We start from the raw sequence: 27,671 nt of genomic DNA, 5'->3' as shown, positions 1-27,671 counted from the left end.
TGGGACCCAAGGTGCAGTTATCCAAGGGAGCAAATAAATAAATCGCATTGGCCCAGAATGGGGTCAGGAATGAGCTCAGGAGCAGCGGTTCTGTGACTGTTCCCCAGCCACCTTTTTTTTTAATTTATTTATTTATTTTATTCATTATTTTTTTTTGACAGGCAAGAGTGGACAGTGAGAGAGAGAGACAGAGAGAAAGGTCTTTTTTTTTTTTTTTTTTTTTTTTTTTTTTTTTTTTTTTTTTGACAGGCAGAGTGGACAGTGAGAGAGAGAGACAGAGAGAAAGGTCTTCCTTTGCCATTGGTTCACCCTCCAATGGCCGCCGCGGCCGGCGCGCTGCGGCCGGCGCACCGCGCTGATCCGATGGCAGGAGCCAGGAGCCAGGTGCTTTTCCTGGTCTCCCATGGGGTGCAGGGCCCAAGCACTTGGGCCATCCTCCACTGCACTCCCTGGCCACAGCAGAGGGCTGGCCTGGAAGAGGGGCAACCGGGACAGAATCCGGCGCCCCGGCCGGGACTAGAACCCGGTGAGCCGCGGCGCCGGCCCCCAGCCACCCTTTTTGCCGATCGTCACAACCCACTGCTTGGGACAATTCCCAGCACCCTGTCCCAGGATCGAGTTATGAGGAAACAAGATGTGGAAAACCCTGCCTTACTCCCAAGTCCCTCCCACAGGACGTAGTGGTTTGAGGGTTGGGTCCAGGAATCTGGTCCCACAACCAGTGTTCTCACCCTGGCTAGGGAAGTATTATTCCATATCCTTCCTTCAAAGGAAAACTTCCCCCATCCAGGTGACTTTGCAAAGCTAGAGATTTGGCACACGGGGCCTCAGATAAAGCATGCAGGCTATAGGGTGATACCCCCCCAAACCCCTTAATTGCATTTGGATATAGCATGGTTGGAATTCCCTGCCTCAACCCTTCCTCCCAGCATGAGGGAAAAAGGGGTGATGCTGTGAACCCCAGCCTGGGATACGTGGCAATGCCAGCTCCCCCCAACCCACCCTGTCCCCACTTTCTCCACTCTGCAGTTGATGCCTGCTCCTTGAAACTTCCTGATAGCCAAAAAACCAGCCCCCACCCCCTGCGGCTCAATTCTGGGCCTCGGGGAGCATGGCAGGGCTGTGGATCTCCTCTTCATCGTCCCGGAAGTAGGCTGGCTTTCCCTGGGCGCTGGGGGCCTGCTGGGCCTTTAGGGGGCACGAGGCCACCATATGGTGATGCTCTGGCAGAAGTGGCACTTCTTGGGTTGGGGTGGCAGCTTGCACTCCTTGGCATGATGGTCTAGACCTCCACAGTTGTAGCACCCGTCTCGTTTAGATCTGCGCTTTTGCATGCTCTTCCCCTTTGGCTGCCATTCGCTGCCAATACAGAACACCCCACCAGGCCCGGTGACACGGATGGATTCCAGGCCCTTGGAGGACTTCTTGAAGGTGAATTCCACTGCTTCACCCTCCTTCAGGCTCCGGAAGCCCTCCATGTGCAGCTTACTCTGGTGCACAAAGACGTCCACCGGGGGGTCGAGCGCGACCCCGGCGCGGGCGGTCATGGACAGGAAGCCGAACCCCATGCGCACGTTGAACCACTTACAGATGCCGGCCCCGTGCAGCAGCTGCGGCTCGTCCGCCGCCCGGGCCGCGTCCTCCGGCGCCTCCTCGGGCGCCTTCTCCGCCGCCTTGGTGCAGCCACCTGCAAACTGCTGGTTGGACACGGAGCCCATGGTCGTCGGCAGAGCCCGCGGCCCCGGGCCCCTAGTCGGGCGGCTGCTGGCCCCAGAGAAGTCCGGAGGCAAAGGGCGCCTTTGTTGATTTTTAAATCAGTTTATTATTTTCACATGGTCAAAGAATCGTTCCTGGTCTTCTCTGTGATACTAAGCCCTAAATCAGTTCCTGGTGTCATTAAGTATTCATTGAATACTTGTTGAATAAAGGAATGGATGTACCTCTTCCATAAACGTGCCACCTTGTCAGGGACAGCATTGTGAAGCACAGGGTAAAGCCACCACCTGTGACACCAGCATCCCATATGGGCGCCGGTTTGTGTCCCAGCTGCCTCACTTCTGATCCAGTTCCATGCTAATGGGTCTGGGAAAGCAGCAGAAGATGGCCCAAGCGCTTGGGCCCCTGACACACATGTGGGAGACCCAGATGAAGCTTCTGGCTCCCGGCTTCAGCCTGGCCCTCTCCCAGCCTTTGCGATCATCGGAGGAGTGACCCAGTAGATGGAATCTCTCTCTCTAACTCTTTCAAACAAATAAATAAATCTCTTTTACAAAGGTGCTCCCTTGCTAATGTCACATGTGATTCACCTATGCACAGACCGCTTGTCTGCTACTAGATTTGCTCAGCACATGTTCATCATCTCAGAGGTCCCCACGGCTCTTGCGGTTTCCAAAAGGTGCTCTCAAGATGAACTAGAATGTCCCATTAAACGTATGGATCTGGCACTGTGGAGGAAAACAGGAGATGGTAGCCAGGAAGATGTCAGCCATCTCCTCCAAGTGCACGCTGCGGGGCAATGAGCAGCTGCCCCGGAGCCCGCCGGGAACCCCAGCACACGCGTCGGCAGTTCTGTAGTCGACAGCATTCTGGGTTCGCACACGGCTCGCTGACCTCTACCACCCCTGCTCCCACCAAAACACCAGAACCCCACATATGGGGGGTCCCTCAATCTAAGAGCACCAGGCACTTACTGACCCACCTGCAAAGCCCCTTCCCCTGCCTTGTTGCTCAAGTCTCTCCTCCCACCCCAGGTACCCTCAGTCCCCGCCCTCGGGAACCAGGAAGCCAGAGGCTCTCAGCCACAGAGCCAGGAGACTCGGTGTACCCCACAACTGGCTGTGGGAGCAGTCACTGGTTCCCAGTGGTAAAGACTTGCTCAATGCCTTGGGCATCTCCGAGCGGGTGACAGTGGCCTCAAGGTCATCAAGGTTGCAACGCCTCCCGCCCTCGCCTGCTTTCTCGCCCAGGCTTGCTTGGCTGAAAGCAAAAGGGGGAGGCAGTTACCGCAGGGGGATCTGGGAGTGGTGCAGACACGCTCTTGGGGACACTGCTACCAGCAGGGCGGTCACGCGGTAGGCAGGTGGATTGCTTTCCATGTTGGTGATCTTGGGCAGCAGGGGGAATGAACTCAGACATTCACCTCAGGGCAAAATGTAAGGATGGAGAAGTCACCGAACTTCCCAAGCATCAAGATAAACAATAGTGTAATGCATTTTTTAAAAAAAAAAAAAACCATCTTAATGCAAAAAAATCAAAAATTTGAAAATTTGAAAGAAAGGCCACTGAGTAACTTCTTGGTGTTGGGCACATTAATAACACCAAATCTGAGTTTCTTCAAACTGCAGACTAGAAGAAGGGACGTAGCGAGTAGTCTCTGTGAGCAGGTCCAAGTCTGTTACATGTGAAAAAGCTCTGTTGCTGGGAGACACTGGGAAAAGAGCAGATATTACTCCACGGGCATTTACTAAGAGCCATGCTCAAGGTCACATCCTCTTCTTTGCGCTGTTCTCTGGCCTCTATTAGAAAAGTTAATATTGGCAGTGTCCTCAATAGTGTTTGTCAGCTCTGTGTCACTGCACCAATAAAGAGGGATAAATATTGACATACTGGAGCAAGCTTCCCAGAGACCGGTTCCCTGTATCTGTAAGACACATCTCAGCCTGCAGGAGCCTGTGTCTTCTGCTTTGGCTCTCTCTCTCTCTCTCTCTCTCACTCTCTCTCTCTCACCTGCCTCACCCCCATGCCTTGCTTCCTTCTTCCAAAGGACCAATCACAGCTTTCTCACTCAAAAATTCGAATGGGATGGGCAGACGTGGGAAGAAAGACACGATCTTCTGTATATTAAGATAATCGAAAATGAATCTTGATGTGAATGGAAGGGGAGAGGGAGTGGAAAGGGGAGGGTTGCGGGTGGGAGGGACGTTATGGGGGGGGAAACCATTGTAATCCATAAATCGTACTTTGGAAATTTATATCCATTAAATAAAAGTTAAAAAATAAAAGAAAAGCTTGCCCTGCAGTTGTCTCCGGTGCTAACGTCTTGTGCCTTGTTTGAGGGCTGTAGTTTTCCTGACACCTGGGTGAGGGGTAGCGGCAAGGCCACAGAGTGAATGGAAGACAAGGTCCCACCAGAATCATATAAGTAAATGAAATCATTTGCCATGGGATGGTGAATGAAGACGTGCAACTCAACCATTAAAAAAAAAAAAAAAAAAAAAAAAAAAAACGAGGCCGGCGCCGCGGCTCACTAGGCTAATCCTCCGCCTATGGCACCGGCACTCCGGGTTCTAGTCCCAGTTGGGGCGTCGGATTCTGTCCCGGTTGCTCCTCTTCCAGGCCAGCTCTCTGCTGTGGCCCAGGAAGACAGTGGAGGATGGCCCAGGTGCTTGGGTCCCTGTACCCACATGGGAGACCAGGAGGAAGCACCTGGCTCCTGGCTTCAGATTGGCGCAGTGAGCCGGCTGTAGCAGCCATTTGAGGAGTGAACCAACAGAAGGAAGACCCTTCTCTCTGTCTCTCTCTCTCTCACTGTCTAACTCTGCCGGTCAAGAAAATAAAACAATAAAGAAAAAAGAAAATGAAATGCAAGCGTGCACAACACATAATGATGAGAATTGTTTTCTAACTCTTACGTCTATTGTGTTGTAGGGTAGCCTAGCTCTTGCTGTGAGTCACAGCACAGAAATCTGAAAGCCACTGATGGTGGTTAAGTGGGTGCTAACAGCCGCAGCAGCACCTTCAGTGCCTTAATACGGTGCCGGAAACATCACCGAGGCGCTGTAGCCTGGCCAACAGACAGCAGGCGGAAGTGCTGACCAGTACCACTTCCAGGCCTGAGCAATGGATTATCCACTTGAAACAGTGCTCTTTGTCTCTCCTGGGGCAAACCTGAAGACCTGAGTTGGGGTAGCATTTAGACAACATGCTGGTACCCCCACAGCCTGCGTCCTGGGTGACCAAGTGGAGCAGAATTTACTGCCAGCCTCACCTCCACCAACCTGTGTTGGACCTGCAGCTTGACGTCCAACATCATCGGCCAGCATGCAGCATGTTGAGGCACGAGTCGCCGTCTTGGAGCACGGTCATCCCATCACCCCTTGGTGCTCAGATGGGGATTGGTTCCCGGATTCCGCAAGGACACACCAGTGTGCAGATGCTCAAGTTGTCTCTGTGCCATGGCGTGGGATTCTCACAGAACCTGCTCACATCCTCCCATACATTTTCTTTTTTTTTCTTTTGACAGGCAGAGTGGACAGTGAGAGAGAGAGAGACAGAGAGAAAGGTCTTCCTTTTCCATTGGTTCACCTTCCAATGGCCGCCGCAACCGGCGCACCGCGCTGATCCGAAGGCAGGAGCCAGGTGCTTCTCCTGGTCTCCCATGGGGTGCAGGGCCCAAGCACTTGGGCCATCCTCCACTGCACTCCCTGGCCACAGCAGAGGGCTGGCCTGGAAGAGGGGCAACCGGGACAGAATCCGGCGCCCCGGCCGGGACTAGAACCCGGTGAGCCGCGGCGCCGGCCCCCAGCCACCCTTTTTGCCGATCGTCACAACCCACTGCTTGGGACAATTCCCAGCACCCTGTCCCAGGATCGAGTTATGAGGAAACAAGATGTGGAAAACCCTGCCTTACTCCCAAGTCCCTCCCACAGGACGTAGTGGTTTGAGGGTTGGGTCCAGGAATCTGGTCCCACAACCAGTGTTCTCACCCTGGCTAGGGAAGTATTATTCCATATCCTTCCTTCAAAGGAAAACTTCCCCCATCCAGGTGACTTTGCAAAGCTAGAGATTTGGCACACGGGGCCTCAGATAAAGCATGCAGGCTATAGGGTGATACCCCCCCAAACCCCTTAATTGCATTTGGATATAGCATGGTTGGAATTCCCTGCCTCAACCCTTCCTCCCAGCATGAGGGAAAAAGGGGTGATGCTGTGAACCCCAGCCTGGGATACGTGGCAATGCCAGCTCCCCCCAACCCACCCTGTCCCCACTTTCTCCACTCTGCAGTTGATGCCTGCTCCTTGAAACTTCCTGATAGCCAAAAAACCAGCCCCCACCCCCTGCGGCTCAATTCTGGGCCTCGGGGAGCATGGCAGGGCTGTGGATCTCCTCTTCATCGTCCCGGAAGTAGGCTGGCTTTCCCTGGGCGCTGGGGGCCTGCTGGGCCTTTAGGGGGCACGAGGCCACCATATGGTGATGCTCTGGCAGAAGTGGCACTTCTTGGGTTGGGGTGGCAGCTTGCACTCCTTGGCATGATGGTCTAGACCTCCACAGTTGTAGCACCCGTCTCGTTTAGATCTGCGCTTTTGCATGCTCTTCCCCTTTGGCTGCCATTCGCTGCCAATACAGAACACCCCACCAGGCCCGGTGACACGGATGGATTCCAGGCCCTTGGAGGACTTCTTGAAGGTGAATTCCACTGCTTCACCCTCCTTCAGGCTCCGGAAGCCCTCCATGTGCAGCTTACTCTGGTGCACAAAGACGTCCACCGGGGGGTCGAGCGCGACCCCGGCGCGGGCGGTCATGGACAGGAAGCCGAACCCCATGCGCACGTTGAACCACTTACAGATGCCGGCCCCGTGCAGCAGCTGCGGCTCGTCCGCCGCCCGGGCCGCGTCCTCCGGCGCCTCCTCGGGCGCCTTCTCCGCCGCCTTGGTGCAGCCACCTGCAAACTGCTGGTTGGACACGGAGCCCATGGTCGTCGGCAGAGCCCGCGGCCCCGGGCCCCTAGTCGGGCGGCTGCTGGCCCCAGAGAAGTCCGGAGGCAAAGGGCGCCTTTGTTGATTTTTAAATCAGTTTATTATTTTCACATGGTCAAAGAATCGTTCCTGGTCTTCTCTGTGATACTAAGCCCTAAATCAGTTCCTGGTGTCATTAAGTATTCATTGAATACTTGTTGAATAAAGGAATGGATGTACCTCTTCCATAAACGTGCCACCTTGTCAGGGACAGCATTGTGAAGCACAGGGTAAAGCCACCACCTGTGACACCAGCATCCCATATGGGCGCCGGTTTGTGTCCCAGCTGCCTCACTTCTGATCCAGTTCCATGCTAATGGGTCTGGGAAAGCAGCAGAAGATGGCCCAAGCGCTTGGGCCCCTGACACACATGTGGGAGACCCAGATGAAGCTTCTGGCTCCCGGCTTCAGCCTGGCCCTCTCCCAGCCTTTGCGATCATCGGAGGAGTGACCCAGTAGATGGAATCTCTCTCTCTAACTCTTTCAAACAAATAAATAAATCTCTTTTACAAAGGTGCTCCCTTGCTAATGTCACATGTGATTCACCTATGCACAGACCGCTTGTCTGCTACTAGATTTGCTCAGCACATGTTCATCATCTCAGAGGTCCCCACGGCTCTTGCGGTTTCCAAAAGGTGCTCTCAAGATGAACTAGAATGTCCCATTAAACGTATGGATCTGGCACTGTGGAGGAAAACAGGAGATGGTAGCCAGGAAGATGTCAGCCATCTCCTCCAAGTGCACGCTGCGGGGCAATGAGCAGCTGCCCCGGAGCCCGCCGGGAACCCCAGCACACGCGTCGGCAGTTCTGTAGTCGACAGCATTCTGGGTTCGCACACGGCTCGCTGACCTCTACCACCCCTGCTCCCACCAAAACACCAGAACCCCACATATGGGGGGTCCCTCAATCTAAGAGCACCAGGCACTTACTGACCCACCTGCAAAGCCCCTTCCCCTGCCTTGTTGCTCAAGTCTCTCCTCCCACCCCAGGTACCCTCAGTCCCCGCCCTCGGGAACCAGGAAGCCAGAGGCTCTCAGCCACAGAGCCAGGAGACTCGGTGTACCCCACAACTGGCTGTGGGAGCAGTCACTGGTTCCCAGTGGTAAAGACTTGCTCAATGCCTTGGGCATCTCCGAGCGGGTGACAGTGGCCTCAAGGTCATCAAGGTTGCAACGCCTCCCGCCCTCGCCTGCTTTCTCGCCCAGGCTTGCTTGGCTGAAAGCAAAAGGGGGAGGCAGTTACCGCAGGGGGATCTGGGAGTGGTGCAGACACGCTCTTGGGGACACTGCTACCAGCAGGGCGGTCACGCGGTAGGCAGGTGGATTGCTTTCCATGTTGGTGATCTTGGGCAGCAGGGGGAATGAACTCAGACATTCACCTCAGGGCAAAATGTAAGGATGGAGAAGTCACCGAACTTCTCAAGCATCAAGGTAAACAATAGTGTAATGCATTTTTTTTAAAAAAACCATCTTAATGCAAAAAAATCAAAAATTTGAAAATTTGAAAGAAAGGCCACTGAGTAACTTCTTGGTGTTGGGCACATTAATAACACCAAATCTGAGTTTCTTCAAACTGCAGACTAGAAGAAGGGACGTAGCGAGTAGTCTCTGTGAGCAGGTCCAAGTCTGTTACATGTGAAAAAGCTCTGTTGCTGGGAGACACTGGGAAAAGAGCAGATATTACTCCACGGGCATTTACTAAGAGCCATGCTCAAGGTCACATCCTCTCTTCTTTGCGCTGTTCTCTGGCCTCTATTAGAAAAGTTAATATTGGCAGTGTCCTCAATAGTGTTTGTCAGCTCTATGTCACTGCACCAATAAAGAGGGATAAATATTGACATACTGGAGCAAGCTTCCCAGAGACCGGTTCCCTGTATCTGTAAGACACATCTCAGCCTGCAGGAGCCTGTGTCTTCTGCTTTGGCTCGCTCACTCTCTTTCTCTCTTTCTCTCTCTCTCTCTCTCTCTCTCTCTCTCTCTCTCGCCTGCCTCACCCCCATGCCTTGCTTCCTTCTTCCAAAGGACCAATCACAGCTTTCTCACTCAAAAATTCGAATGGGATGGGCAGAGGTGGGAAGAAAGACAGGATAGAAAAGCCTGCCCTGCGTTGTCTCCGGTCTAATGTCTTGTGCCTTGTTTGAGGGCTGTAGTTTTCCTGACACCTGAGTGGGGGTAGCGGCAAGGCCACAGAGTGAATGGAAGACAAGGTCCCACCAGAATCATATAAGTAAATGAAATCATTTGCCATGGGATGGTGAATGAAGACATGCAACTCAACCATTAAAAAAAAAAAAAAAAAAAAAAAAAAACCAACAACGAGGCCGGCGCTGCGGCTCACTAGGCTAATCCTCCGCCTGTGGCACCAGCACTCCGGGTTCTAGTGCCGGTTGAGGCGCCGGATTCTGTCCCAGTTGCTCCTCTTCCAGTCCAGCTCTCTGCTGTGGCCCAGGAGTGCAGTGGAGGATGGCCCAAGTCCTTGGACCCTGCACCCCATGGGAGACCAGGAGAAGCACCTGGCTCCTGGCTTCAGATCGGAGCAGTGTGCCAGCTGTAACAGCCATTTGAGGAGTGAACCAACAGAAGGAAGACCTTTCTCTCTGTCTCTCTCTCACTGTCTAACTCTGCCTGTCAAGAAAATAAAACAATAAAAAAAAATGAAATGCAAGCGTGCACAACACATAATAAGGACGAGAATTGTTTTCTAACTCTTACGCCTATTGTGTTGTAGGGTAGCCTAGCTCTTGCTGTGAGTCACAGCACAGAAATCTGAAAGGCACTGACGGTGGTTAAGTGGGTGCTAACAGCCACAGCAGCACCTTCAGTGCCTTAATACGGTGCCGGAAACATCACCGAGGCGCTGTAGCCTGGCCAACAGACAGCAGGCGGAAGTGCTGACGAGTACCACTTCCAGGCCTGAGCAATGGATTATCCACTTGAAGCAGTGCTCTTTGTCTCTCCTGGGGCAAACCTGAAGACCTGGGTTGGGGTAGCATTTAGACAACATGCTGGTACCCCCACAGCCTGCGTCCTGGGTGACCAAGTGGAGCAGAATTTACTGCCAGCCTCACCTCCACCAACCTGTGTTGGACCTGCAGCTTGATGTCCAACATTATCGGCCAGCATGCGGCACGTTGAGGCACGAGTCGCCCTCTTAGAGCACGGTCATCCCATCACCCCTTGGTGCTCAGATGGGGGTTGGTTCCCGGATTCCGCAAGGACACGCCAGTGTGCAGATGCTCAAGTTGTCTCTGTGCCATGGCGTGGGATTCTCACAGAACCTGCTCACATCCTCCCATACATTTTCTTTTTTTTTTTTTTTTTGACAGGCAGAGTGGACAGTGAGAGAGAGAGAGAGACAGAGAAAGGTCTTCCTTTGCCGTTGGTTCACCCTCCAATGGCCGCCGCAACCAGCGCACCGCGCTGATCCGAAGGCAGGAGCCAGGTGCTTCTCCTGGTCTCCCATGCGGGTGCAGGGCCCAAGCACTTGGGCCATCCTCCACTGCACTCCCGGGCCACAGCAGAGAGCTGGCCTGGAAGAGGGGCAACCGGGACAGAATCCGGCGCCCCGACCGGGACTAGAACCCGGTGTGCCGGCACCACAAGGCGGAGGATTAGCCTAGTGAGCCGCGGCGCCGGCCTCCCATACATTTTCAATGGACTCTAGATTACTTATAACACTTCACTCACTGCAAATGCAATTAGTTGCTATACTGTATTGTTCAGGGGATAATGATAAGAAAAAAGTCTCTATTTTCAATACACAGTTTTTGTTAAAAAATAACATTATTGCTTCATTGTTGGTTGAATCTGCAGAGGCACAACCATGCAGTTACAGAGGGACAACTGTATACAACTCAGTGGTTTTTGGTATTTTCAGAACAGATTTTTCAGGGCTTTTGAAAAAAAAAAAAGCCTGGGGTAAAGAGTTTACGTTTTGAGGCTGGTGCTGTGGTGTAGTAGGCTAAGGCTCCACCTGCGGCACTGGCATTCCATCTGGGCACCGGTTTGTGTCCTGGCTGCTTCTCTTCCGATCCTGCTCTCTGCTATGGCCTAGGAAAGCAGCAGCAGATGGCCTAAGTGCTTGAGACCCTGCACCCATGTGGGAAACTGGGAAGAAGCTCCAGGCTCCTGGCTTTGGATCGGCCCAGATCTAGCCATTGCAGCCATTTGGGGAGTGAATGGAAGATCTCTCTCTCTCTCTCTCTCTCTCTCTCTCTCTCTCCCTCTCTCTCTATCATTCCCTCTGTCTGTAACTCTACCTCTCAAATAAATAAATAAAATCTTTAAAGAGAAAGTGAAAGAGAGAGTGAGAGCGAGAGATAGTTTAAGTTTTATCCTAAGGATGTTGGAGGTTGCCTTTTAATTGTAAAGTGTATTAAGGAAATGATCCGACAAGTACTTTTCCTCATTGCCGTTGGCTTCTGCTTAACTTTTTCCAAATGCGGTATGCTGTTTTTCATACTTATCATCACATCAGAACTGTATGATTTTGTTTTCTATGTTCACCTTGGCATTACCTGAAATATACTTTTCTCTGTGTTCATGTCCTCTTTTTTAATGACTATACCTCACTGCCTGCTATTGTTGGGCCTTTCCAGTTGTGTAGCACGTAGATGGAGCTGTAAATACACACATTCACACAAACACTGGTGGGGGCTGCCAGGAGGCAAGTGAAGGGTTGAGGGCATGAAGTTTAAGGAGGCACCGACCTGCCAATGTGAAATCTTGCATCTCTGTACCTCATTAGCACACACTTAGAGTACGTGTGTGTGCGAGAGAGACTGTGTGTGTGCCTTCTAAATTACTTCCTTGTAAAATTCCCTTGATGAGAGATTACTGTTTCAGAGTATAGTAAGAATCCAATTACTAGAGTGTTTCTCAGAAAGATTCCATTGATGAGATTTTTCTTCTTTGATCAAAATTTTGATGTTTGCAGATGGTCATTTTATAAATATTACAGAGGCAGTTGGGGCTGTAGGGGACTGTCAGAATAGCAGCAGAGCCCAGTTACAGAAACAGTATGCTGTACAAATTCCACAGATCTGACTCTCCACATTTGCAAGGCCAGCTCAGAATACTGTTTTTAGACAAGCAGTTGACCTTCACATTCAGTTTTTATCGAAACAACAGCAAAACCTCTGATACCAAGTCCACGTGCCCTGAGAGATGACCACTCTGGCTCCACCAACCTTGCCTTCAAGGTGTATCCTTTTCACGAGAGATTGACCAACTGGATTCAGACACAGGAGGTTCTGTGTGAAGGGTAGTGAGCCATTTGCTGATGTACACAAACCAAGTGTCAGCTTTAGGCTCAAACGCAGATTATATTATCAAGTGACAAATGGCAACAGAATTTCCCCAGTAACAATAGTTTGTACAAAAGTCAAATGGAAAAATATCTGGACTATCCTGTTCTGTTTAAATTTTTCCAGGGGTAGGGGGACTTTTAAAGACAGCGCTCAACGGAAAATCACCAGGATGGAGGTCAGAGAGGTCTGAGTCATTACTGGGCAGATGTGGTTCCCAATCTTGCATTGGTAGGGCACAGACTGGAGGGTGATGGAGCAGAAAGAGCAAGTCGGGGTGAGGTCCAGCATCATCAAGAGAGATTGTGGGAGAAAAAACAATGCAAAATTATCTTCAAGGTTCCTGGAGCAACTTCCCTGATGTCTTGGAAAGATAATGTGTTTTCCTACCTGCCAGTCAAGGCTGATCAAATTACTAACTTCGTGTTACCTAATCTGAACTACCAGAAGCTAAATATTGGTGCTGTTTCTATGTCTGGAGAATTGGGCTGAGTACGGTACAGGAACCTGCCACTTTAAGTGTCACTTCCTTAGAATGGAATCAGTTTCACAGAGACTGAACAGAGCCTTCAGTGTGTTCTGCATCAAGCTCCCCAGGGCTTCCCAAGCTGCAGGGTTGCTGGCTTGTGTTGCATGGTTTGCTGAAGGCACCCGACACGTAGGGGCACAGCTGACACCCCCCCCCCCGCCCCCGACACCTAGGCTGGGTGCAGGGATGGCTCCGGGAGGCTACTAAGCACAGTCGTGGCAAACACATGTAGTGGTGTCTGCAAAAAGATGGCAAGCCATTTCTCCGACATGGACCTTAGTCTAGGAATAAAGTGTGCTAAACTACACCTGTAGTCTCTAGGATCGACACAGACGGGGCGTTTGGCAAATCCCCACGGAGCATCCTACTGAGGTTGGACAACAAACGCATTCTTCCAGCCCCTTAAAGGAAACCAAAACTTCTTTCCAAGTCCATTTACAGGATTCTGTTACTTTCGCTAGAGCATTCGCTAGTCCACGCCCCGCGGCAGCTGGTAAGGTCTCTCCTGCCACGTGGTGCGAAAGCCAGCGGTAGGAGAGGACGGAATCCGGTGCCGCTAGGACCTGGCGGAAGCTCCACCCGGGCGGGGTCGCCGGGAAAGCCCCCGGGGCAACGCCCACCTCGGGGAGTGCGGCCAATCAGATGGCGCTTTCGCACATTCGCACGCCAATCGCGGGCGCCGATTCTGCAGCCGCACGGGCTATTTAAAGGTGCGCGGCGCGGCGCCGAAGCTACAACGGTTCTGGGCCTGGGTCTCTGAGGGGCGGCCATGGCGACCCACCTTGTGCTCTACAACGGCGCCAAGATGCCGATCCTGGGGCTGGGCACCTGGAAGGTAGGTTCCCGGGGACGCTGTCCTCCTCCACCCCGACCCCTGGTGCGCTTCGGCGCCGCGAAGTCCAGGGGCGGGGAGGGACCCGCGGTCTCCGGCCCCGGGCCTGGGTCCCCCGGGTGGGGTGTGGTGGAGGTCGGGAGCCGCGCCGCTCGGGCAGGTGTTGGCCCGAGAACGGGGCCGAGGGAGGCCGCTGCGACCTCCGCGCCTGGCCCGGGACGCGCCCGGGGAGCGGACCCCAGCCGAGCTCCGCGCCGGCCCAGTCGTCTCCGTTTCCAGACTCGGGCGAGCGCCGCGGGGAAGCCCGGAGGCGGCCGGCGGTGGAGGACCCCGCGTTCCGGTCCCCGTCCCCGGCGCCGCGCTGAGCCGGGCCGACCCCCGGGGTCCCGGGCCTGGGGCCCCGCGGGCATCCCGGCGCCGCACCCGCAGCGCGAACCCGGGGAGAACCACAGGACGGGGACGTTTTCGATAGGTTAGGGCAGATGTGATGAGAAGGAGCTGGTGTTTTCAGGTGGCTTGCAAGCCGGCTTCGGGATCGGGGATTGAACGCGGGGACTTGGAAACGGAAAAGACAAAGTTTAGGTTGGCGCAAAAAGTGTTGAAATACATGCATAGGCCGTTTCATGATATGTATTTTCCACTAATTTTTTGACAGCCCCCTGTTTATTGCATTCCATAGCTAATGGCCCGGGTTCTCCGGTTAAAGGAATTTTGAACATGGGTCTGGCTGTGAAACATCTACACAGGCTGGGCGGGCCGTGGCCAGCCGTTAGGATGCCCACGTCCCGCTTCACCTCCTGGCGCCGGCTCCGGGCGTGCAGACCCTGGGAGGCAGCAGGTGATGGCTGAGTAGCTGGGCTCCTGCCACCCACATGGAAGACCTGGATTGAGTTCCAGCCGCCCCTGCCCTTGTGTGCTCCTGGGGAGTGAACCAGCAGATGGGGACGACTGATCGATCAATTGATCGATCAATAGAATAAATTTACATACAGGGAAAGAAAAATTTAAAAGTTGAGTATAAGTGGGTTCAAATAGAGCAGATATGTTGACTTGTACCCTGAAAAGAGTTGAAGATGAGTACATGATAAGGGGAACGAGAGGATGGCTTGCCTCACGTGGAGAGTGTTTCTTGGCCAAAATACGTAATTTGTATTTCCCCCGAAAGGTCCAGAGCTGGCCCTGAGCGTGTAATTGAATCAGAACCCCGACACCAGGACAAGTCCCCTGTCTTGCAGCTTGTGCCCTTGGCATGGCCGTGGAAACAGTAACAGTAAATACAGCTTCTGTCGTCCTGCAGCACACAGACAGACATTTCTAACTGCTCTCACAGTTTCACAAGGCAGTGCAGTACTTGAGCTTAGGACGGGGGATGCATTCCTGTATTTTCATTCTAGTCCAGTTCCCAGGAATTACGGCCATAACTTGAGAAATTAAACTCAGTCTCCTTCATTTGGATCTCGATCCTCGAAGGTAAACAAGGAGCGGAAGTTTGTGAAAGAGGGCGTCACACCATCTGCTCACTCAGCTCCCCAAGAACCTGCGTAGTTCAAAAATGGCCAAGTCTCTACGTTTGGGTGGCTCATTCCGGCAGATGAAGTTCATCGAGAGCTGGGACAGCCTCTGCCTTGTTCACTGCTGTTTCTAGCAGTTCTCAAGGTGCCTGGCAAATAGCGGGTATCCAGGTTACGTGCCGGATTAGCAGGGAGAAGGAAGGTGAGATCTGAGAAACCGGGGGCGCTTCCCCAAGTTCATGGGCGTGTGCATGGTCTTCCGAGTGCACTTACCCATGACCTTCCCAAGTGCCCTCCTAGGCATACGGTGCAGACGGCCGCTTGCATGAGTAGGCCTGGGCTGAGAGGACGCTGGTGTAGAATTGTGTGGAGACGTGGGGTGGGGTGGGGCAGTGGTGGAGTAAGTGTGTAGATACGGCCCGGGGGTCGATTCCTTTAATGACTTAAACCTTTCCCCGTGTATGTGTACAAACTCCTTCATAGATGTCCGACCAGCACTGTGGTCATTTGCTTGTCACTGTGACAACTGGAAGAGGCCACCTGTGGGTGTGGCTCCTTGTCCTCCTGCATATTTCCATGTCCTGGTGGCCGTGCTGTGCCCTGCAGGGCCACGGACCCCTGTCCCTCTTCAGCGGTCAGGGTTTCAGGCATGGGGGAGACCCTCTCTAGCCCTGGCCCTTTGTGCCTTATGTGGAGTTTCTTCCTGGCAGATCTGCCATGACCCCAGTGCACCGTAAACAAACCTGTAGCTCGGCAACACCAGGAAGCCTCGCACACAGAGAGGAGCTGATGCCTGCCAGTGCCCTGTTGCAGACGATGCTTGTACCCTAGCTGGAGAACCATTGGTAGTGTCTGGTCACTGTCATTCTCACAAGGACACCGGAAGCACGCCTAGGACTGGAGACAGAGCAGTGCTTCTCAATGTTTCTCCGTCACCGGCCCACACCTCTCTCAGAGCCTTCGGAGACATTTTCCCCCTAACTGCCCAGCCCCAGTAGGATTCTGACTTTCCAGATAAGACAGTATATATTTTTTTTTATTTATTTATTTTTTTTAAACTTTTATTTAATGCATATAAATTTCCAAAGTACGACTTATGGATTACAATGGCTTCCCCCCCATACCGTCCCTCCCACCCACAACCCTCCCCTTTCCCACTCCCTCTCCCCTTCCATTCACATCAAGATTCATTTTCGATTATCTTAATATACAGAAGATCAGCTTAGTATACATTAAGTATGGATTTCAACAGTTTGCTCCCACACAGAAACATAAAGTGAAAAATAATAGATGATTTTTTTAAATGATGATGAAATCAGAGCAGACCTATTGTCATGTTTAATCCCAGTGAGAGTCAAGTTGGGAATTGATAATTTCTTTTCTTTTTTCTTTTTTTTTTTTTTACAGAGGATCAGTTTAGTATGCATTAAGTAAGGATTTCAACAGTTTGCACCCCCATAGAAACACAAAGGGAAATATATTGTTTGAGTACTCGTTATAGCATTAAATCTCAATGTACAGCACATTAAGACAGTATATTTATATCCTGTACCCTCTGAGAGGGCCTCAGGCTGTTCTTTAAGCTAAGACCAGTGTTCTGCCTCTTTGGGATGGTGGCACTCACTCCCCTTGAGAACACAGGAGGCAGCAGACATTGTCCCAAGAAAGCCTTCCTGCCTCTTCCCCCAGGAGGGCCCTGAGCTCCTGGGGTGTTGGTGCTAACTCAGGAGCTTGGTTTACCATCCACCTGCCCATGGAGGATCAGTCCTGGTCCATCTACATCTCAACCAACCAGAGACATCAGTGTCTTGAGTTAAGGACAGTTGAATTGACATAGAACGGGAGGAAGTGAAACCCACTTTTATTGGTCGGTGTTTGCTGCCAAACTGGATTATGAACTTTGATATAAAATACTAGCCAGACTAACCTTGATTTCAGCACAATAAGGTAGCAGACAGGATTGTTCTGTGATCTTGTGTTATTTGAAATTGTAGTTTGCATTACTGCGCTCTGAAATGCATTAGGACATAAAGCCAAACGAGCTTGGTATATCTGCACCAGTGAAAAGCAAGCACACTGTGTTGACGTGGACAGTGCGTGAAAGGTGGTGCACTGGAACTTTTCTGGGTTTTTCCCTCCAGCCTATTCTGCTAGAGTCTTGTGGGTATGACAAATGTTTTTTTAAAAAAATATTTATTTATTTGAAAGTCAGAAAGAGAGAGATTTTCTATCTGCTAGTTCACTCCTCAAATGGTTGCAACAGTCAGGTCTGGGCCAGGCTGAAGCCTGGAGCCAGCAACTCCCTCTGGGTCTCCCACTGGGTGGCCAGGGCCCAAGTACTTGAGCCATCTTCCGCAGCTTTCCCAGGTGCATTAGCAGGGAGCTGGGTCAGATGCAGAGCAGCCAGGACTCCGGTCTGGGATGCTGGCGTTGCATGCCACAGCTTAACCCACTGCACCACAACGCCAGGACAGCCTTGTTTCTACAGTATCTCCAGGGTGTAGCCCTGTCCCACGAAACGTCAGGGGACAGCAGCTTCTTTGTGACCTCTCAAGTCATTCTGTAAAAACGCCATACAATTTTTGTTTTGTTTTGCGCCAGTTGATCAGCAACCTTGACTACCTTGTCTCCACTCTTTCGGCTAAGAAACTGCAAAACTAAATCTTAAGCAGACGAAAAAACAAAAAAAACCAACCCAGTGTGTTCAGGATGTGGACTCACTCACTGACCTTTCAGATGGGAGTCGCTGAGTTCGGGCCCCCAGGGTCCAGTATTCCGTGTTTCTGGACTCCAGCTCCCTCCTGCAGCTCCAGACCCGTGTTCTTCAGCAGGATGATGCCAGGAGGAAAGCAGTTCCTGTTAGTAATTCAACCCACATCCAGGATAAGTCCCGCGCCTGGCTCTGGGCCTGTTCTGGGACAGGAGGGGTGTGGCTAGGCCAGACCTGGGGACGCGCTCACCCTTGTCTCTGGGACTAGGGGCTGCAAGGCACTAGCAGGCCCAGTAGCAGACATGCAGCAGCAGCTGTTCAGACAACAAGGGAAGGAAGTTCTGTGCGTGCTGGGCACACTGCTCCAACCCCAGGCCTGGGCCCGTGGCTTTTCTCTTTCTGGGGCAAGGGTGTGCTCACTGTCTGCCCACATCAGCCATGGCTGTGCCTGGGATGCCACAGGTAGGTCAAGATTCCCTTCCTGCTTTGTTCCTTCAATCTCAAAGCAGGGAGAGGCTCCAGGTGCAGCTCCGTAGGTCCTCTGAGGCAGCAGGAGGCTGCCAGATCATCTGAAGCTCTCCTCTGAACTCACAGCAGGTGTCAGCATCCCCGCTGCCCTGGTGTCTCCATGGCCGTGGCGGGGGGGGGGGGGGGGGACAAGCCCCGCAGCTGCCGGGCGCTGGTGATGGACTTGGTCCCCGGGTCTGTGTCCCTCCCCCAGCCTGTCCCACACAGCAGCTGCTGGGAAAGCAGCCGACGACAGGCGGCAGCTGCTGATGGCCCTGGGGAGTTTTCCTTTCCATTTGTTTCTAGCCCAGCTCTCCAAAGGAATGCGCTCTGTCCTCCCCACAGTCGGCTGCGCACGGACTGTGGTCAGCTCTCTGAGCGGCAGCCACCAGGAGGTGGGCCCCTGGTCTGTCTGGGTGCTGCGAGGCTCAATGGCTGGGCAAGCCGCCCTCCCCTCCCCCGCCGCCCTCGCCCCAGCAGCCACACTTCCGGCACCTGTCCTGGTCACTCAGAGACTGCGAGGTCGGACGCCCCTGCAGTCCCTGCGCTGCCGCAGCCACAGCCACCTGGCGACCCGGGACTCCCATCCCCGGCTCCCTTCAGCCCCTTCCCGTCTGCTGGTATCTCTGAAGGGGCCATCTCGTCTCCACCTCACACACAGGCCCCATGCAGCGGGATCTGACGCCCGGGCCTGTGACTGAGAGCCACTGGTGTGCTCTACTTCCTGATCATCTCCCAGAACCACTTAAAGACCAGGGATTGCCAATGTCAGAGGCCGTGTGCGCCAGGGTGACGCGGAGGGCAGGTGTTAGCTGCTGAGCCCAGGCCAGCACCTGTAGCGTAGCGATTTCCGACATGCGGTGAGCTCCCAGGAGCCCACGGTTTCCTGTCTGTCGCAGGGGCTCTGTCACACGGTGGCTGTCAGCCGGCAGCTGTGAAGTAGCGAGGAAATGAGGTGGCTTCGGGACACCGTCTGACAGTGAGGTGCTAAGCGCAGTGCTAGTGCCAAGAGCGGCAGCGCGGCCCCCACCCCGGCCCCGGCCCCGCCTGCAGCAACGCCCTGTCACTTTACGTTCCTTCCCCTTTCAGTCACCACCGGGCCAGGTGACCGAGGCCGTGAAGACAGCCATCGACCTCGGGTACCGCCACATCGACTGCGCCCACGTGTACCAGAACGAGAACGAGGTCGGGGTGGCCCTGCAGGAGAAGCTCAAGGAGCAGGTGGTGAAGCGTGAGGAGCTCTTCATCGTCAGCAAGGTACCGCTCTGCCGGGCCGCACTCTTAACACAGCTCGGCTCACCGCTCACCGGGGCGGGGACTCGGGGGACTCGGGGCCGGGGAGGGCTCTAGAGCTTGCCTGCCTGGCTCTGCTGGGTAGCTACTGCGCCAGGACCTGTGGGTGACAGCCCCGTGCTGCTGAGGCTGATCGGGGCTGCGCCCCCTTTCCAGGACAGACCCTGGTTCCTACCTATGGACTGACTCTCCACTGCTGCCAGGTTTTTACCTGGAGGCTGTTGGTGCACAAGGGATACTGGGCAGGAAGGGGAGGCTGGCTCTGCAGAGACCAGCCTGCTGGGAAAACCGCCCTAAGAACTTTAGCACGGGGCCGGTGGGGAGGCGGCCTGGCTGGCTGCCCTGTGCCTTCTGTCTGGTCCTCGTGGGTAGTTCCCTTGACCAGGTCATTGTACGTCCCCTGAGAGAGTTGGCATCCAAGGTATTCAATGGAAACTGCCTCACAGCCATTCACAGCCGCTCTGGGAGGCGGGTGGGCTACAGGGAGAGGAGAGCGAGTCCTGTCCCGGCCCCGAGTGTCCTTCACGTGGGTTGTGAGACCTGCTCTCTTGCTGGCTTCAGCTGTGGTGCACGTCCCACGACAAGAGCCTGGTAAAAGGTGCCTGCCAGAAGACACTGAACGACCTGAAGTTGGACTACCTGGACCTCTACCTTATCCACTGGCCGACGGGCTTTAAGGTATGGAGCGCGGTGCCCGGACCAGCTCCCCGTGGCTCCCGTGTGCCTTGTGGTGTGTTTTGGCCTCCCTCATCGGCAGGTCATGTATGCACAGACTCTGTCCCTGCTGCTCAGGGTGAGGCCCGTGGACCAGCAGCAATGGCATCACCTAGGAGCTTGTTAGAAATCAGTCTCAGACCCCACCGAGCCATCCGAATCCCAGCCCTTCCTGACAGCAAACAGCTGCTATCCCCATGGCCGCAAAGGACAATCAGCGCTTGTCCTTCCCTGCCCCAGGCCCGGCACACAGGTGCACCTGTGCTCACACAGTACGTGTGTGTGTCCTGCACTGCCCGCACACCCCACCCGGTGGAAACGTCCACAGCCCGCTTCTCTGCTCAGGAAGGACCCTAGAGTGACCGACTCCTTCCCCTCCTTCCTACGGCCGGCCCAGCTTTCTGCTTGGCCGGCCACGTTGAAAGTGCCTGGGTCCTATCCTGTGGCTCTGTGCTGCTGCACTGTGGCCTGTTGGGGTCTGAGTGCACTTGGCTTTCATCCTTTGTTTTTCTTGAGCTCATGAGGCTTGGCAAGGTAGTACTTTTATTAGCCAGGAACCCTGCCAGGGCTTGGGCCCCGTGGGTCCGCTCTGGGCTCCTTCCCCTCCCCCACACTGCGGCCTATGCTGGGGTTAGTCTGTGTGATCGAGACCTGGACACATCTCTGCCCAGCGGGCTCAGCTTGACCTCAGGACATCAGGGCTTGCCTGCCTGTTTCCTGCGAAGGGCTGCTGTTCACTGTTTTGTTTCTGCCTGTCACCACAGCACGGCAGTGAGTATTTCCCCCTGGATGCGGCGGGCAACGTGATTCCCAGCGACACTGACTTTCTGGACACGTGGGAGGTAAGACCCTGGCAGGCGGGTCGTGTGCCCTTCCTTGCTGGTTGCCTGTCCCTGGGAGGGCACAGGTGTGAGCGGGCCTGTCCCCTGCCTTCTGGAAAGTGCACTTTGCTGATAAGGAGGGCAGGACCCGTGGAACCGACTGGTGTGGAGGGTGCTCTGCCCCTGTCCTTTGGGGCTCACTGCCGCAGCAGACAGACCCTCTGTTCTCCTTAGGCCATGGAGGGGCTGGTGGACAAAGGGCTCGTGAAGTCTATCGGCGTCTCCAATTTCAACCATCTGCAGATCGAGAGGATCCTAAACAAGCCGGGCTTAAAATACAAGCCGGCAGTTAACCAGGTAAACCTCCCCCGGGGCGGCTGCTCCTTCATGTCCCCCACCCCCAGAGAGTGGCCGGGAGCGGCTCCTGGGCTCCGGCAGTGTCCTGAGTTCTGACCCGGCGTGTCACCGCGTGGGAGAGTGGGAACGCGCAGAGAGACGGGGTTTGAGCCTGGCCTGTGCTGACCCAGGGTTCTGACAGATGAGCAGTGCACAGCCATTGAGATCCCCCAGCCTGTGACGGTTGAAAAATGACCAAAGCCAGGAAATGCCCTTGGGGCCTGTGGCCATAGAACATTGGTAATGAGATTATTGTTCTCTTGTCCAGCACACTAGCTGGGAAATGTATAAAGTTGTTACAGCTTATCTGGGACGTCAGACTTTTGTTAGGCAAGGTTGTCTGGGTGGGGAGGGGCGGGACTCAGCCTGAGGAAGCTGCCTGTGTCACATAACTTAGACCCACGGTGCCATCATCAGCCCCTGCTGTTTTGTTTGCAGATCGAGTGCCACCCGTACCTAACTCAGGAGAAATTAATCCAGTACTGCCACTCCAAAGGCATCGTGGTCACTGCCTACAGTCCCCTCGGCTCTCCCGACAGGCCCTGGTGCGTGTTCCCTGGGGCCACTTGTCACTCAGTGAAATCAGAAATGGCTAAAAGGAAAAGCCTAGCGTTGAGGAAGATGCTTCTGGGGTGCATCTACAGACCTTCCGTGGAGCCTCTTGGGTTTCCTGGGAGGGCTGAGTCTCTTACAGCAAGATGCCTGCTCTTTTTTCCAAAGGGCTGGGCGTTTATAATCTAGCCGTAGGCCCGGAGGAGACTGGCAGGCTGTCCTGAAGCCAATGGGCACGCTGGGGTGAGGGCTGCTGGCTGCCCGCAGCGGTGGCGATGACCGTTGTGGACTTGAACCGTCTCTCTGCTCCAGGGCCAAGCCCGAGGACCCTTCCCTCCTGGAAGACCCCAGGATCAAGGCAATTGCAGACAAGCACAAAAAAACCACCGCCCAGGTACAGCCGCCTCCAGGTGCTTGTGAGCCTGCCTGGAGCCCCCCACATTCTTGGTGGTGCCTGTCATTCCGTCAAGCCCTCCCTGGAAGTGTGCTTTGCAGTCCTGGAGTGTGCACGGGGGAAGGGCACCGGTTAGGACTTGAGAGGATTCTGCCATGCGGTCTTAGAGACGCAGCACCTGCCCTGCAGGCTGCCACGGGAGTCAGCATTTGTTAATTTACGTGGAAGCCCATCTCTGGGAAAAGATGAGCGAGCCCTCCTTTTCAGTTGCGTGAGAACGTGGCAGGATGAGCTCCGGGCGTGACCAGTCTCGTTGTGGTCTCATGACTACACAGACAGCGGCTAAGAGCAGGACTCGGACTCAGAGCCGGACCTGCAGGTGCCCCCCGCCCCCCGCCGTGAATGGGTGTGGCCAGGACGTCTCTGAGTGCTGCTGTTCTTTCCTGTGCAGTTCTGGTGTGCCCCCCTCTTTTTCGGGTTCTGTGTGTGCACCGCTGAGAGTGGTGACTGAGCAGCGCGCCTGCTGCATGTCCACACTCGGCACCCCCCTGCGTCCACAGGTTCTGATCCGGTTCCCCATGCAGAGGAACCTGGTGGTGATTCCCAAGTCCGTGACGCCGGCACGCATTGCTGAGAACTTCCAGGTGAGATCCGGCTGGCTGGCCCTTTCCTCCCTCGGTGGGCTAGGCAGGGGAGACTCTCCACAAGGCCTCTTGTCCCGTCCCTGTCCCTCCTGCCCCCACCGTGTCCTCTCAGACCAGTAAGCTGACCTTGGTAAGCTGGAGTGAGCGAGCCATGGACTTGAGCAGTGACTCCTCCGTGGATCCCCTGGGCCTGCCAGGCTGGCGCCTCAGCAGCCCCACGCTGGTGCGTACACCTTGTCCAGGCTTTTCGCCGACACCACGCACTTGCCTGGGAAACTGGTGCTCTTGAGCGGCACTGCTGTACACTGCAGCTCCAGGGGGTGCTCGCTGAGTGGCCTTAAGCGAGGCACTTAACTGCCCTGTGCCTCGGTTTCCCCATCTGTACAGCAGTCCTGTTTCGAGTGTTGTGCAGGCTGCATAAGACAGCACACAGAGTGCTTCAGACGGCTCTTGGTGCCTTCCTAAGTGTTCAGGAAACACTGCTGTGCTGGTGGCAAGCCCAGGGTCTGCAGAGGCCCCCAGACCCCCCAGGGAGCCTGGACATCCTGGACAGAGCGTGGCTTGCGTCAGGGCACCGGTGAGGTGCTGTGGGCATGCAGGGTGGCCTGGAGAGCTGCCCAGATGCCAGCCGTGACCTCCCTCCCCCACCCTCCTCGCACCGATGGAAGGGGCTGAGCCGGAGCCGGGATTCTGCAGCCTCTGGCCTCACTGAGCACTGCCGGGCACTCCGCACCTAGAATCGAGTCCCGAGCACGGCACAGCTGCGGGCAGGGGGCTCTGGGAGGCAGCTCCACAGGGTCTTCCTGCCAGCTGTAGTGTGGGTTCACAGGGCCCTGCTGCCATAGCAAACAGCTGAGTCTGCGGGTGCCACTGGCCAGAGCCTATGGCCCTGATAGCTGGCACTGTCACACCCAAGACGGGGGCAAGGTGGGCCCCGGGGAGGGGCCCTGGGGAGGGCCCTGTGGAGTCAGACGGTTGCTTCTTGGGTGTAGATGTTTCGACTGTTCCGGGGGCGTGGCAGAGCAGTGGGCACCGTGGGAAGGGCCTGCTGTTCTGGAGCAGGGCCTTTGTTCTGTAGTTCATGTTTTGAGGCGTTAACATAAAAAATTTAAATGGATAATCTCAAACCGCTAACCTAGTCATTTTTGGATCTTACTGTACGGTCGCTCACATTTCCCACAGTTGGAACCACAAAGCGTGTGGCAGGCTGTTTCAGCACACTCTGGGATCTGAGCTGGGCTGTGCTTGGCTCTGGGCCTGGGTCTTGCCCTGTGCTGCCGCTGCAGGCCTGCCTACCGGCCCCCGGGCAGACCGCACCCCCCGTGTGGGCTGTGGCTTCTGTGAGAGCAGCTCTCTCCTCCCAGCTCGCTTCTCCTGCCCTCTCTGTCAAAACTGGATGCATCTTTATTATTATTATTATTATTATTATTATTGACTGATTAATTGGTTTGAAAGACAGAGTTACAGAGAGGGAGGAAGAGACAGAGAGATCTTCCATCTGCTGGTTCACTCCCCAAAATGGCTACAGTGGCCAGAGCTGGGCCAGGCCAAAGCCAGGAGCCAGGAGCTTCATCCAGGTCTCCTACGCAGGTGCAGGGGTGCAAGCACTTGAGCCATCTTCTGCTGCTTTCCGAGCACATTAGCAGGGAGCTGGATTGGAAGCAGAATGGGCAGGACTTAAACCAGCATCTGGCGCCTATATGGAAGGCTGGCATCGCAGGTGGTGGCTTAACGCCCTATGTCCCTGTATTTGTTGTCTTAAGAAGCCCACCTCGAACTCCATCTCCTCTGGCCATGTCCTTCGGTTCCCCAGCTGGGGTCCATCATTCCTGATGCCTCTGACTCCCTGGGTGCCTTGTTTCCTGTCTGGTATGGTGTGCGACTGACTCGCTGTCCTTGGCTCCATTGTAAATGATGACAAGGACACATCTTGCCCGTCATGACGTGGGAGTGCTCCGGGTGCTGGTGGCATGATGAACTGGATGGAAGGTGGCACTGCATGGAGGTTTGGGAAGGCACGTGCTGCCTGCATTGTTCCAGGTGGCGCCCAGCTGGCCTGGGCCCATTCTAGACGGGCGCTGTAACTCACTGTGTCTGAGGTCAGCCCCCCCCCCCCCCACTCAGTGCACCAGAGGATGACTCATCAGGCCTGCGCGGTACTCTTTGGTTTTATTTTTATGGACAGAGCTCACTAGATTTTTTTATTAGGTCTTTGACTTTGAACTGAGCAGCGAGGACATGACTACCTTACTGAGCTACAACAGGAACTGGAGGGTCTGCGCCCTGGTGAGGTGAGTGTCTCGTGTGATGCTCGGGGCCCTGATGGGGCTGCAGAACCGTGCTGACCCTCGATGGCCAGGCCCCCCTGCCACAGCTGTGCTTCCTCAGTGTGTTTCCCCTGGCTCTCGTCCCCGTGCAGCAGGAGACGGGGGAACCCTATCAGCAGACCCGCACTGGGTCGCGGGGAAACCACCAGGAGATCCGGCCCTGGCCTCCTAGCCCCTCCCCCAGGGGCACTGTTGGCCCAACCTGAACTGCTACATATTTTGGCATTTAGCATTCAAATCTGGCTCATCTGAAACTGATAACCCCGTATGTCCCTGCCCTGTCTTCCTAGAATTGCTACATGACTGTTTGTCTTAATGGTCCTCGTGAAAGTGGTTTTATGGGAAGACCATGTGCTGGAGTTTGGGACAGTCCCGGCTCTGACAGTGATAAGCCAGCTGGCAGAGGTCCCTGGGCCCCTCCCCCTGCATTCCCATGATGCCTTATTTCTCTCTGAGGGGTGTGGAATTGGAGAGGTAGCTAGTCAGGCTTTTGCGATGGACAGTAACTAATACAGTTGACAGTTCTTTTACCTTCAAGAAGCAACTTCCCACTTCTCTCTCCTCTCCTCTCCCCCTCCCTCCCTACCTCTCCCGCTCCCTCCCTCCCTCTCCCGCTGCCTCCCTCCTGTCCGAGCTGCCTTGTTCTCCGTCTCCTTTAGAATCTTCTAAGCAGCATGGGAACATTCCCCGGGGCCAGGGAGCGGCTACCCTTCTCTGCCCAGTCTGTCTGCGCGCTCCCTTCCATTTGGGTTCCCAGTTTGCACCTCTGGCAGCCTTGGCCTCCGCCCAAGTCTGTGTCTTGGACCCAGGATAGCCTCTGGGCTTCAGGTGTAAGCGCAGCCAGCAGGGTCCACAGCCCACCACAGACGGGGCCATCGCCGGCGTCTCAGCCGAGCCCCTGACATCCCTGTGCTTGTTAATGCTGTTAACCTTTCGATGTTAAAAAAAATCAGCTTGGGATCTGGTGGATAAGGGAGAGAGGAGCAGATCAACCAGATTCCATCCGTCCTTTGAGAACCTGTCAGGTCTGTTCTTTCCTTGCCCCTCCCATGGCTTCTTCTGAAGCCGGGTGGGGCGGCGGGGCTGATACACAATGGGTCCCTTTGCATTTCGGCTCCTCCCACCCTCCAGTGCTGTTCTAGAAAACCTGTCAGGTTACCCTGTGCAGCATCACGCTGAGAAGGGGGTGGATTAGGGGTGGCATGAGGAGGAAGAGGCTTGCTCTGATACTCCCAGGTCTCCTAACGAAGATTTTCTAGCCACATGTGTGCCAGCCCTTTTTTTTTTTGCTACCTGTTGCTATACTGAGTTTGTGTTGCTGATGCCAGTGTTGTATTCCTCAGATACGCCACAAAGACAGGCTGGCAGGGGGTCTTTGAGTATCTGTGAATAGCTAAGTAAGAGCAAGGCTCACCAGGGCCTCTCACACCCTGCCTGGCCAGTCTTCCCAGCGTTCTTGCCACGACTTGCCCCTTGCAAGCCACGGGCCCCGCCGATGGTCAGAGCCTTGGCAAACGTTCCTGTCCCCTCCCGCTCGTGTCCCCTCCCGCTCGTGTCCCCTCCTGCGTTTCCTGTAGCAGGTCCCCGGCTGTTGTATTGGGCGCTGTCACTCCCACTGAAACCAGGAGGCATCTGGAAGTGGCGGTGCCCTCTCTCCCCGTGTCCCGCGAGCACTTGCTGTTCCGCTCATCCTTTGGGACTCAGTCACACAGAGCTTCTAGACGCTTCTGCTCTGTCCACCTTCTTGCTGCCTAAGACAGTACGAGGTCCCCGGGTCCCTTCTCCTGGGGAGGGGCTTGGCACCCGCATGCCCCAGAGGCAGTGCTGAGCACCCTGGGAAGCTCCTAACCAGCTCGTCACCCTCGAGGCGTCCCTTTCTGCCTGTGACGAGACGCCACTTCTGGGTGGGGGTCGCGCGCTACAGCCCAGCTCGTCTCTCTGAAAGCAAATCTGCCCTCTTTCCCCCGACAGCTGTGCCTCTCACAAGGATTACCCCTTCCACGCCGAGTTCTGAAGCTGCGGATGCCGGCTCTTCCCCACGTCACGTGTGCCTGCTTTCCCTGCCTGAGGAATCCTCGGTGCAGCCCAGCCAGCCAGGGCCTGCTCGCAGGGATCTGGGAGTGGGCAGCACCATCAGTAGGTTAGAAGTCGCCGCCAGTGTTTTCTTTGCCTTTCTTCTCGCCCAGCTGGGAAAAGTACAATTCTTCCGACCCAGGAGAAGCAAAATCTACGAAGTCAGAGTAGTGCCACTAACAGCTGAGTTTTGACTGCTTAGAACTGTAATCCTTTCAGCCAGACTTACTTTGCCTCCAATAAAAAGTGCTTTTGTGAGCCTGAAGCTGCTCCATTCTGTTTTGGTGTTGGAAGCAATAAACCACCTGCTCTCCCACCCCCAACCTTC

General features: G+C 54.8%; 1 protein-coding gene, 1 long non-coding RNA gene and 2 pseudogenes across 2 annotated transcripts in view; 1 reads left to right on the top strand and 3 right to left on the bottom strand.

Moving 5' to 3' along the window:
* Positions 1 to 223: 223 nt before the first annotated feature.
* LOC100341004 (protein lin-28 homolog A pseudogene) lies at positions 224 to 1,786 on the bottom strand (annotated as a pseudogene).
* A 3,546-nt stretch (positions 1,787 to 5,332) lies between these two features.
* Positions 5,333 to 6,760, bottom strand: LOC138849117 (protein lin-28 homolog A pseudogene; annotated as a pseudogene).
* Positions 6,761 to 13,308: 6,548 nt separating this feature from the next.
* AKR1B1 (aldo-keto reductase family 1 member B) lies at positions 13,309 to 27,607 on the top strand (the record flags this gene model as incomplete). Its single annotated transcript, NM_001082287.1, is given in 10 exon segments — positions 13,309 to 13,404; positions 19,219 to 19,386; positions 19,984 to 20,100; positions 20,901 to 20,978; positions 21,192 to 21,314; positions 21,792 to 21,898; positions 22,218 to 22,299; positions 22,860 to 22,943; positions 25,152 to 25,234; positions 27,242 to 27,607. Coding segments are annotated over 10 exon segments (951 nt in total). The 3' UTR covers positions 27,285 to 27,607.
* Positions 24,328 to 27,671, bottom strand: part of LOC127491822 (uncharacterized) — a 116,981-nt gene continuing 113,637 nt past the window's right edge. Inside the window, exon 4 of the long non-coding RNA XR_011387461.1 lies at positions 24,328 to 24,593. This is a non-coding gene — a long non-coding RNA (uncharacterized lncRNA). The remainder of the gene's footprint in view (positions 24,594 to 27,671) is intronic.

The sequence above is a fragment of the Oryctolagus cuniculus genome, chromosome 3, assembly GCF_964237555.1.
Source record: "Oryctolagus cuniculus chromosome 3, mOryCun1.1, whole genome shotgun sequence".
In the NCBI taxonomy this organism is placed as follows: Eukaryota; Metazoa; Chordata; class Mammalia; order Lagomorpha; family Leporidae; genus Oryctolagus; species Oryctolagus cuniculus.
Note: the sequence above shows the minus strand (reverse complement) of the source record. Positions and strands in the feature narration are given on the sequence as shown.